Source organism: Mustelus asterias, chromosome 14 (genome assembly GCF_964213995.1).
Source record: "Mustelus asterias chromosome 14, sMusAst1.hap1.1, whole genome shotgun sequence".
NCBI lineage: Eukaryota > Metazoa > Chordata > Chondrichthyes > Carcharhiniformes > Triakidae > Mustelus > Mustelus asterias.
Window position 1 is genome coordinate 86,438,216 of NC_135814.1, and position 12,667 is coordinate 86,450,882.

Here is a 12,667-nt window from a genome sequence, read left to right on the forward strand (position 1 = left end):
AATTAAGCCAGTGAAAGATCAAAAGTAGGGCGACACAATTAAGCTTTGTGAGTTTGGATAAGTTTATTTTTTCAGCCTCAGGCAACAATGGCTCTTACATTTCATTACTAAACTGGAATGCAATTCTCTTTCTTTAGCAAAGTTTGCAAAGAATTTCTGTTAAAGGTCTGAAATACCATTCCAAACTTTTCTGGTTTGCTTCAGATAACTACCTAGATTTTTTTACCTGCTGCCCAAAGCAAGCTTGAAGGAAAATAAGATCAAAAAGCATTTTGTTAATGTTGGAAATTCAGCAAAATCTCTCTCATCTTCCACTGGCTTCCAACAGAGCCACTTGGCTCCAGACCTCATTACAGCCTTGATCCAAATATGTACAAAAGAGCTGAACTCAAGAGATAGGTGAAAGTGACTGCCCTTGACAACAAGGCAGCATTCAACTTAGCGTGGCATCAAGGAGCTGTAGCAAAATTGAAGTGAAATGGGAATCAGGGGGAAAACTCTTTACTGGTTGGGGTCATTTCTCGTGCAAAGGAAGATGGTTGTGATTGTGGAGGTCAAATCATCTCAGCCCCAGGACATTGCTGCATAACTTCCTCAGGATAAATTTTCAACTACCTCCTCAATGACTTTCCTTCCTTTATAAGTGGGGCGGCACGGTAGCACAGTGGTTAGCACTGCTGCTTCACAGCTCCAGGGTCCCGGGTTCGATTCCCGGCTCGGGTCACTGTCTGTGTGGAGTTTGCACATTCTCCTCGTGTCTGCGTGGGTTTCCTCCGGGTGCTCCGGTTTCCTCCCACAGTCCAAAGATGTGCGGGTTAGGTTGATTGGCCAGGTTAAAAATTGCCCCTTAGTGTCCTGAGATGCGTAGGTTAGAGGGATTAGTGGGTAAATATGTGGGGGGTAGGGCCTGGGTGGGATTGCGGTCGGTGCAGACTCGATGGGCCGAATGGCCTCCTGCTGCACTGTAGGGTTTCAATGATTTCTATGATAAGTTCAAAATTGGTAAATTCACTGATGATCACACAATGCTCAGTACCACTCATGATTCTTCAGATACTGAAACAGTCCGTGCCCACTTGCAACAAGACCTGCACAATATTCTGGCATGGACTGATGAGTGGCAAGTAACATTTGTGCCACACAAGAGAGAACAATCTCCCCATGTCATTCAATGGGAGTTCAATCTACAAATACATAAAGGGCAAAAGAGTAACTAGGGAGAGAGTAGGCCCTCTAAAAGATCAACAAGGTCATCTATGTGCGGATCCACAAGAGAAGGGTGAGATCCTAAATGAATATTTCTCATCAGTATTCACTGTTGAGAAAAGCATGGATGTTAGGGAACTTGGGGAAATAAATAGTGATGTCTTGAGGAGTGTACATATAACAGAGAAGGTGGTGCTGGAAGTCATAAAGTGCATCAAGGTAGATAAATCCCCGGGACCTGATGAAGTGTGTCCTAGGATGCTGGGGAGACTAGGGAGGAAATTGCGAGATATTTGAATCATTGATAGTCACAGGTGAGGCGCCTGAAGATTGGAGGGTGGCAAATGTTGTGCCTTTGTTTAGGAAAGGCTGCAGGGAAAAGCCTGGGAACTACAGGCCGGCGAGCCTCACATCTGTAGTGGGTACGTTGCTGGAAGGTATTTTGAGAGACAGGATCTACAGGCATTTAGAGACGCAAGGACTGATTAGAGACAGTCAGCATGGCTTTGTGAGTGGAAAATCATGTCTCTCAAATTTGATTGAGTTTTTTGAAGGGGTAACCAAGAAGGTGGATGAGGGCAGTGCAGTTGATGTTGTCTATATGGAATTTAGCATGGCCTTTTTAAAAATACTTTTCCAATTCAATCAAATCAAGTCCAATTCAGAGTCTCAACAAGTTGAGACATTTCCGATCCAGGCTGGCAGGACGGGGCAAGACAAGGTACCAAATGGTAGGTTAAATCACATGGGATCCAGGGTGAGGTAGCCAAATGGATACAAAATTGGCTTGGTGACAGAAGACAGAGGGTGGTTGTAGAGGGTTGTTTTTCAAACCGGAGACCTGTGACCAGCGGTGTGCCTCAGGGATCAGTGCTGGGTCCACTGTTATTTGTCATTTATATTAATGATTTGGATGAGAATTTAGGAGGCATGGTTAGTAAGTTTGCAGATGACACCAAGATTGGTGGCATAGTAGACAGTTAAGAAGGTTATCTAGGATTGCAACGGGATCTTGATCAATTGGACCAGTGGGCTGACGAATGGCAGGTGGAGTTTAATTTAGATAAATGATAGGTGATGCACTTTGGTCGATTGAACCAGGGCAGGACTTACTCAGTTAATGGTAGGACGTTGGGAAGAGTTATAGAACAAAGATATCTAGGGGTACAGGTTCATAGCTCCTTGAAAGTGGAGTCACAGGTGGACAGAGTGGTGAAGGAGGCATTCGGCATGCTTGGTTTCATTGGTCAGAACACTGAATACAGGAGTTGGGATGTCTTGTTGAAGTTGTACAAGACATTGATAAGGCTACACTTGGAATACTGTGTACAGTTCTGGTCACCCTGTTATAGAAAAGATATTATTAAACTGGAAAGAGTGCAGAAAAGATTTACCAGGATGCTACCGGGATTTGATGGATTGAGTTATAAGGAGAGGCTGGATAGACTGGGACTTTTTTCTCTGGAGCGTAGAAGGCCGAGGGGTGATCTTATAGAGATCTATAAAATAATGAGGGGCATAGACAAGGTAAATAGTCAATATACTTTCCCAAAGGTAGGAGAGTCTAAAACTAGAGGGCATAGATTTAAGGTGAGAGGGAAGAGATACAAAAGTGTCCAGAGGGGCAATGTTTTTCACACAGAGGGTGGTGAGTGTCTGGAACAAGCTGCCAGAAATAGTAGTAAAGGCGGGTACAATTTTGTCTTTTAAAAAGCATTTAGACAGTTACGTGGGTAAAATGAGTGTGGAGGGATATGGGCCAAAGGCAGGCAATTGGGACCAGCTTATGGGTTTAAAAAAAGGGGCGCCATGGACAAGTTGGGTCGAAGGGCCTGTTTCTATGCTGTAAACCTCTATGACTCATTGATAAATCCTCCACCGTCAACCTCCACCATGGTGGTTACCATTGATCAGAAACGTACCTCGACCAGCCACACAAATACTGTGCCAATAAAAGCAGGTCAGAGGCTGGGAATTCTGCTGTGTGAATAACACAATTCTTGTCCCCCCAAAGCCTGCCCAGCTTCTACAATGCGTAAGTCAGGAGTGCAATGGATATTCTCCACTTGTCTGGATTAATGCAGCTCCAATAACACTCAAGAGGTTTGTCAACATTAAAGATAAAGCAGCCACCTTCCAAACCAGTAACCTCTACCACTGAGCAGGACAGGGCAGCATACACATGGATTCACCCCCACCTGAAAAATCCCCTTCAAGTCACACACCAGCCTGACTTAGAACTTCTCCTTTCCTTCAGAGTCACTGAGTCAAAAACCTGGACCTCTCTTTCCAACAGCACTGTAGGTGTACTTGCACCAGATGGACTGAGGGAATTTAGGGATGTGCTATAAGTGTTTGCCTTGCCAGTGATGTTCAAATCCATGAATGAATAAAAATAAAATCACGATGGCAGGAAAACTTGAGGAATTTGGGGAAATGCTAAAAGAAAAGTTTGAGCACCTTTTAATTGGGTACTTACAGTCTTCCAGCTTTAACAGTGGTTTAAACTTTAAACCATGATCCCCCAACCCTCTCGAGAAGCAGGTGCTGGTAATGGATGATGGTTGCACCAGATTCACTGGGAATGGAGGAGGTGTGAACTGTTTTTTGTGGTGGAGATTCCCTCTTGGCACATTGCTGGCTGGGTGGTCTGTAGCCCTTCGGTCCACCCACCTTTCTCTGCTGCATTCCAGGTCCAAGGGAGCCTTCTCCTCTTCACAAGATTTTCAATGCTTTCACTGCCCCTGTTGTGCTCCTGTTAATTATTTACACTTAATTGAACCCATTTTTGTGACTTGTCTTATTATCATCCCTTTTTTGCCTTGCACCATCAACTCAGTTGTCTTCCACTTGTCTTTTCCCTGGTTTTCTACTTTCTTGAAAACTTGGAACTTAAACACCTTCCAGTTCTGATAAAAGTCATCAGCCTGAAATGTTGAAGGAGATGGTCTATCAGGGTTCGAAAAGCAGACCCCAGGATTATTCCTTCCCCACCTTGGATCAGCATCAGTGGAGTGACACAGTTGTAATATGCAAAATGGCCCTGGGGTGAGCTTGGTGTCCAATTAGCGGCATTGGGAATGGCTTCGAGATGGGAGTTAATAATAGAGGGCCCTACCATTTACTGATGAGATGGTTCAGCAGTGTTCTCCAAAAGCCAATGTTGGCACAGGCTGGTGTTCACAGGTGGCACCAAAGGTTCTAAAGGCATTAACCAAGACAGTTGTTGATAGGCAGGAGATATTGTTCTCAGTATCCAGCAGAAGAAATCCACTCGGACACCAAAAGGACCTGGGTGCAGCTGGCAATGGAGGTTAGGAGCAGAGGAGTGACCAAACGAATGTGAGTCCAGTTTCAGAAAAGATTCAGTAACCTGATAAGGTCTTGGAAGGTAAGTAGCAAGCAACATCTGGGTGGCAGGTCTCAAACCTTGTATGCAGCAGCATGCACATGAGCTCAATGGACTGAGTGCTCAAGGCTCTCCCTTCCATTGTCAGATCAAGCAGGTAAGTGTATCATGGAAAAGTAAGCCATCCTCATACATGTGGCACACTTGAAAAGGGGGCATCACTGAGGAGCACAACAGATATTATTAGCGTCATGCATATTTGAGGGACATGATGTGGAGATGCCGGCGTTGGACTGGGGTAAACACAGTAAGAAGTTTAACAACACCAGGTTAAAGTCCAACAGGTTTATTTGGTATCAAAAGCCACACAAGCTATCGGAGCTCTTAGCCCCTTCTTCAGGTGAGTGGGAATTCTGTTCACAAACAGAGCTTATAAAGACACAGACTCAATTTACATGAATAATGGTTGGAATGCGAATACTTACAACTAATCAAGTCTTTAAGAAGCGAAACAATGTGAGTGGAGAGAGCATCAAGACAGGCTAAAAAGATGTGTATTGTCTCCAGACAAGACAGCCAGTGAAACTCTGCAGGTCCACGCAACTGTGGGAGTTACAAATAGTGTGACATGAACCCAATATCCCGGTTGAGGCCGTCCTCGTGTGTGCGGAGATTCCCTCTTGGCACATTGCTGGCTGGGTGGTCTGTAGCCCTTCGGTCCACCCACCTTTCTCTGCTGCATTCCAGGTCCAAGGGAGCCTTCTCCTCTTCACAAGATTTTCAATGCTTTCACTGCCCCTGTTGTGCTCCTGTTAATTATTTACACTTAATTGAACCCATTTGAATTGAACCCTTAATTGAACCAATTGAACGCACACACGAGGACGGCCTCAACCGGGATATTGGGTTCATGTCACACTATTTGTAACTCCCACAGTTGCGTGGACCTGCAGAGTTTCACTGGCTGTCTTGTCTGGAGACAATACACATCTTTTTAGCCTGTCTTGATGCTCTCTCCACTCACATTGTTTCGTTTCTTAAAGACTTGATTAGTTGTAAGTATTCGCATTCCAACCATTATTCATGTAAATTGAGTCTGTGTCTTTATAAGCTCTGTTTGTGAACAGAATTCCCACTCACCTAAAGAAGGGGCTAAGAGCTCCGAAAGCTTGTGTGGCTTTTGCTACCAAATAAACCTGTTGGACTTTAACCTGGTGTTGTTAAACTTCTTACTGTATTTGAGGGACGCCAGGCTACTCATACATTATTCTCTCCTCATACTGCAAAAAAGTAAGTTCACAAGAAGTATCAGGTATCTTAAACAGGTGATTGTGTGGTGGACCTTCACAATCTGACCACAAAGTTGGAGACAATGCTAGATATTTTGAAGGTGCCATTGCTACAGGCTACTGGTGATGGAAAGACAGGAGGTCATTAAGAGCAGGGGTATTTTATTGCCTGATCTTTAGGTGTCTGTCCTCTAGGTGGGCCTGCCCACACCAGACTCTACCTCACTCTCCTCCTCCTCCTGCTCATTGGTGATGTGACCCTCGCCCAGCGTTCCCTGTTCTTGTATTGATTGTGTCCCAAAATAATCAGCGCTATTGATTGTGTGATGATATGGCGGTATTCCATGGAGTCTCCCCCACCAAGTAGGCCAGTGATGATATGCCAGTGAAGAGCATGGAGGAGACTCTTGCTCAATGTACACTATGGCTATTCTATCATTGTCATTTATTGGGTTGGTTGTGCTGAGGTACCTGCTGAGTAGCCTGAATTCTCAGCATCACCCTGTGTTTCCAGTGGGCCAGCAGTGGAGGCAGAGAAGAGTGGCCCTGCATATCATCACTGGCCTACTTGGTGGGGGAGACTCCATGGAATACCGCCATATCATCACACAATCAATAGCGCTGATTATTTTGGGACACAATCAATACGAGAACAGGGAACGCTGGGCGAGGGTCACATCACCAATGAGCAGGAGGAGGAGGAGAGTGAGGTAGAGTCTGGTGTGGGCAGGCCCACCTGGAGGACAGACACAGCCATTATACGCTGGACAAAGGTGCAGGGCCTTGGCTGTCACAAACAGAGTGCTTCTCTGCAGCTCTTCAGAGGGAGATAAGTTCCAACGTATCAGAGATTGTTGAGGCATTGTGGAGCCATGGGCAAACATGGAGCCCATGCAGTGCATGTACTCTGTCATGGCTCAAGAAATTGAGTGTATGAGAGCTTCTCCATTGAGAGAGTGGCTACTTTTATGGAGAACCATATGCAGCACCACTCTGAGTGGAAACAGAAGTAGTGTGCTGATTTGTACAGAAAGAGTGGCACTCTCTGTAGCATGGACTGCTCAGTGTTGCTGATGGTGCAGAGATGCATGGAGTGGATGCCAGCTGCATTCTAGCTGGGGGTCACATTCAATGTGAAAGGGCACCATGAAAGAGGTGAGGCAGTTGAAGAGGCTGATGAGGGGGCCACCCCCCGATGGGTACCGGAGTCCTCATCCCCTCTGTCTCAAGACCCATCCCTACCTCAAGGCTCTGAGACAGAGACTGCTCCTACAATGACACAGGTTCAGCAGCCTGTGGAAACCCCCCCATTCCTCACACCCCCCCCGATGTCCCCCTCAGGCGTCCCACAACTAATTGTTCCCAAATACAACTCTTTCAACACCAGCGATAGCAACTCGGTGCCACCGATTGAGTAGCAGAGTTGATCAGTAAATCCATGGCTCCCCTTTTACTGAGCTCATCATTGAACTCAGCAACTACTTAACTGGAGGGTTGTGGGTTCCTGTCTCCCTTCTTCCCTTTGAAAATTGCGTGATCCAGAACCTGCACTCATGCCTGCCCCACTGGCAACTGAAAATAGCCCATTAACTGCATTTCTCTCACTGTAGATGATGCCACGTGCAGAGTCTTTCAAGTATTTCTGATATTTGCTAAAATCATGTTAACAAGGTTCTGTTCAAAGCTCAATGAGTTTGTAATTGGTTTTGGGATCGTTCTTTCCCAAATGAGTGCAGGCATTTCTGCTCAGAAGGAAAAAGATGCAGTGCTTATGTTAGAAAAATATGTAAACCTACCTCCTATTAACATGGTGCAAATGGAAAAGATCTTTTCAGCATCAGTGTTAGCCGACACATTCCCAAAGCCGACACTGGTTAGGCTGCTGAGTGCGAAGTAGAGTGAAGTGATGTAGGAACTTCGGATTGAGGGACCACCAAACAGTTCAAAACTGGAATTGTTTTCTCCAGAGCTGGTGTTAATGAAGGTGGTCCGGATTGTGGAGTTCACGGATGTGGAGACACTTAGTGAAGAAATGGATACATATGGAGTTCCCAATCGCTTTGCCAACTCATGAAGCCAACCTGGAAGAAATAATGGGAATGTGTATTTATTAAAGTTTGCTTTGGCCCTACATGAACATCTTTAAAAATTTATGAAGGAAATAAAGATAGTTTGCCCTGAATAGCTTTTGTTTTACGAGGCACATTTTGAAGTTTTGCTATGGAGGCTTATCTTGAGTTCTTCAGCAATGCAGTTGGAATTATTTAAGAATACCAGGACAACCTATGGTCTGCCACAAGTCTGTATCCCTGGTGGTCTTTGTGTATCTTTCTTGCATTCAGATTTTCTACACCTTGGTGACATCAGTACAAATCTGCATAGAAGGAATTGGATATTCAACTTCTTTATTGCCTATTTTACAAAATCCATAAGGCCACCTGCTGTGATACTTGGAAAATCAACTTGAAACTTCGTAAAATAATAAACCGGACATTTTATAACTGCAAAAAAATGATCTGCGTTGGAGAGCCACATGAGGTGACAGTCCGCTGGCCAAAGTGGATGAAAACAATGACCACATGCAGATCTTTTATAGAATACCGACAGTGCAGAAGGAGACCATTCGGCCTATTGAGTCTGCACTGACTCTTCAACAGAGCATCCTACCCAGGCCCTATTCCCATAACCCCATGTATTTACCCCACTAATTCCTGTAACCCACACATCTTGGGACACTAAGGGGCAATTTACCAGGGTCAATCCACCTATCTACACACCTTTGGATTGTGGGAGGAAACCAGAGCACCCAGAGGAAACTCATGCAGATGTAAGGAGAGTGTGCAAACTCCACACAGATAGTCACCCAAGGCCGGAATTGAACACGGGTCCCTGGTGCCTTGACGCACTGCACCACTGTGCTGCCCCTCTTTTGGCCCCTCCTTACAGAATCAACCTAAGTGCAAGATGAATCCACTTGTGATCCCCTGGTGTGGGCTCCATCAAAATATATGGCGCATCTCTTTTAAATATGGCTGGAGGATACTTGTGGTACTCTGGGAAGTATTATATTTATACCTGTCTGATCCAGAAGTTCAGGTATTTCTCTATGGGGGAGGTTGTTACTGCTCTCTGTCCCTGATCCTGGTTCTAAAATAGTGGCTAAATGGACTATCATTTCATCGTCCAAGAAATATCATGAATTGTTTTTTGCACTTTCAAATGGCCCAGGCCCCAACTTGGAACTGGATCACAAGATGGGTCCCACAAGTGATGACCAACGGGCTAGTACATGGCTTTTACTAGATATACCAAACATGTCCTTTCAGCACCGGGGCCCATGTTTGCTCCGATCCAAACAAGGTCCCACTGGAACATTGGAACAGGAGTAAGCCATTTAGTCCCTAAAACCTATTTTGCCATTTAATGAGATCATGGCTGCTCTGTTACTGCACTCCATACACCCACTTTTTCTTGATATCACAGAATAACTTTGGATAACAAAAATCTATCAATCTCAATTTCAGAAATAGCAATTCAGCTAGGATTCCAAAGAAGACTTGAAACATTGGCTGTGATTTTCTCAAAAAAAGGTCTAGGGAGTAATCTTACCAAAAGATTTCTAGGTGCCGAAAGAGCATGAAAACAGGAGAAAATCATACCCATTTTTTGGGTGAGCTTCCAGACGCAGTCAGATGGCATTGCAATAAAAGGAGGAGAAATGTAATTGTCATCAGCAGAGGAGTGGGTGAAGCCCATTCATTCTGGGAAGCCAGCTGCTGAGCTCTAGGGGCGCCATTGTGCAGGCACCCTGATTTCCCAGTGCATTGTGTACAAGTGTCACTGTGCACGAGATCTGTAACTCCCCCTACCCCCCAGATATCGCCAGCCACCCCCCCCACCACCCCCTTGCACTATGTTGGTCCCCCATCCCAACTCCCCGTCGTGGCCCTGCCCCATTATGGGTTCATCCCTTCAGGCCCTGGCCCCTTGACACTGCCCTCACCACCAAGGGGGCCCCAAAGGCCTCCGGTCCTACTGGTGAGGCCATCATGTCAGGTCCCTATTGGTGGTACGTGATCCTCACCAGTGAAGACCTCCACCAGCGAGCAGGTAAGGACAAGTGAGCCTGGACGATAGCGTTCACATTGAAATTAACTAATGAATATTTAAATCAGCCTTGCGCCCTTCATGGGTATAGCAGAGCACCCGGAGGAATTCCACACAGACACAGGGAGAACGTGCAAACTTCACGCAAACAATCACCCAAGGCCAAAATTGAACTTGGGTCGCTGGCGTTGTGAGGCAGCAGTGCTAACCACTGTGCCACTGTGCCGCCATCTATCATTCCCCATCTCAGTTTGTCACCTTTCTGAAAATGCGGAGTGAGATACGTAATTTACCAATCTAAAGGAACAGTCCCCAATCATGACAACTTTGGAAGATTATAGTTACAGCATCTATAATCCTTTTATCTATTTTATTTAAAACCCTTAAATAGAAATCATCTGATCCTTGGAATTTGCTGCTCTTAATGACATTAATTACTCTATTCCTGTTAGTTTGCTTTCATTAATTTGGATGAATCTATATTACTGGTTCAATAATAGTTTCCTTGGGATATCTGACAAGCTGACCTCTTCCTCTACTGTAAATACTGATAATTATTCTGCAAATCAGCCAGTTCCTCTGTTATCTATGACAATATCACCATGACTAGTTTTCAAGGGGTTAATGTTGCTTCTGACCATCCTCTTTTTTCCTAATGTAATTGTGAAATGTTTTTGTGATGGTGTTAATATTCCTTATCAGTCTCTTCTCAAGTTGCTTTTTAAAAATATCTCACTATCTGCTTTGTCACCCCATGCTGCTTTTTGTACCTTTCTCATTTGCTAAGACTTGTACTATGCATATTCGTGTGATTTTTCTGCTAGTTTTACGTTGTTCCTTACCTGTTACTTGTTCATGACTGTTTTTTGGCAAGTTAAGCTCTTGTCACTTAGGGATGTAAACTGATTCTATATCGTATTAATTTATTTTGAACACCTCCCACTGATTTCCAGTCATTTTACAAATTAACTGATTTACTGTGGATAGTCTCTGTTTTATGAAGTCAGCTTTACCTAAATCTTAGCACTGTCACTGTTTCATGTTTCCTTCTAACACTATATTGAACTTGAGCATATTATGATCACTACTAGATAAATCTTCATGTAGTAATGAGTCAGATTTAGTTAACAGCCAAATAGTACATCAAATAAGGCCTGCCCTTGTTTTGTTTTATTCGTTTGGAGGATGTGGGCTTTTCTAGCTATGATGTGGAGATGCCAGCGTTGGACTGGGGTGAACACAGTCAGAGTTTTAACAACACCAGGTTAAAAACTTTAACCTGGTGTTGTTAAAGCTCTTACTGTTTTCTAGCTATGCCAGCATTCACCGTCCATCCCTAATTGACCTTATGAAGGTGGTAGTGAGCCATCTTCTTGAAGCCGGGTATAAGTGAGAAAATGTGAGTCCAAGTGAGAGACTGTGAGGGTGAAAGAGTGAATGTGAGAGAGTAAGCTGGGCCAGGCACACATATTATCAGACAGGTTGCTCGGTGCAGGAATACAAATTCTCCTCCTCTTTCTCCCTCCGCAGAAACCTATCACCACTCCGGGCTGCGAGAGGAGGAAAATACAGGCTGAAAGGCAACCTAATGCTGACTCCTGGTTTCATGTGAATTCCACTGAGACCAGGTTGGAGTACGCTCTGCCAGAGATGAATGCAAGATCGGTGTTGGTTAAACCTAACTCCTTCGCTTGACCCTAGTTCCCTCCCCTACTGTGGTGACCTGGACTTGGGGCCCATTTGTCTCTTTCTCTCTAGCTCTGCTTTTTAAACAAAAAGGGTTTTATTAGTTAGTTCTGTTGCTTGGCACTTCTAATGGTCATTTTCATCAATTACTTTTTAAAAATTATCAATTTACTGCTTTGACATTGATTTATTTTTGCTTAGCAAGTGGTTTATGTTTCCTTTATACCTTAACTTTCTTTTTGAAATTCATGTTTCATGTTGTGCTAAACCACTCCCCAGTGCTGCTGGATTTCTTGCTGAAGGGGAACGAGAGCCTCACAAAAGACTGACTGCTTCATGGAAGTTGGCAAAAGAGATTATTTTTGCTCCAATAGAAATGGGACGCAGTGGAAATGCTCAGCATGTCTGGCAGCATCAGTGCATGATGTGGAGATGCCGGCGTTGGACTGGGGTAAACACAGTAAGAAGTTTAACAACACCAGGTTAAAGTCCAACAGGTTTATTTGGTAGCAAAAGCCTCAAACTTTCGGAGCCTTAAGCTCCTTTGGAGCTTAAGGCTCCTTTGGAGCTTAAGGCTCCGAAAGCTTGTGGCTTTTGCTACCAAATAAACCTGTTGGACTTTAACCCGGTGTTGTTAAACTTCTTACAGCATCAGTGCAAAAAGGAATGTCAGTGACCCTTCGTCAGAACTAGCGCAGAACATGAACCTGAAGCAGTTTGACTCTGTTTCTCTCCCCATAGATACTGTCTAAGTTTAAGTTTATTTATTAGTGTCACAAGTAGGCTTACATTAACACTGCAATGAAGTTACTGTGAAAATCCCCTAGTCGCCACACTCCGGCATCTGTTTGGGTACACTGAGGGAGAATTTAGCATGGCGAATGCACCCAACCAGCACATCTTTTGGACTGGTTGGAAAACGGAGCACCCGGAGAAATCCACACAGACATGGGGAGAACGTGTAGACTCCACACAGACATGGGGAAAACGTGCAGACTCCACACAGACATGGGGAAAACGTGCAGACTCC

The 12,667-nt window shown here is 44.6% G+C and overlaps 1 protein-coding gene across 1 annotated transcript in view; it reads right to left on the minus strand.

Moving 5' to 3' along the window:
- kcnh3 (potassium voltage-gated channel, subfamily H (eag-related), member 3) overlaps positions 1-12,667 on the minus strand; it is a 717,440-nt gene that overhangs the window by 148,229 nt on the left and 556,544 nt on the right. Inside the window, exon 8 of the mRNA XM_078227725.1 lies at positions 7,641-7,925. Coding sequence (XP_078083851.1) covers positions 7,641-7,925 — 285 coding nt within the window. The remainder of the gene's footprint in view (positions 1-7,640; positions 7,926-12,667) is intronic.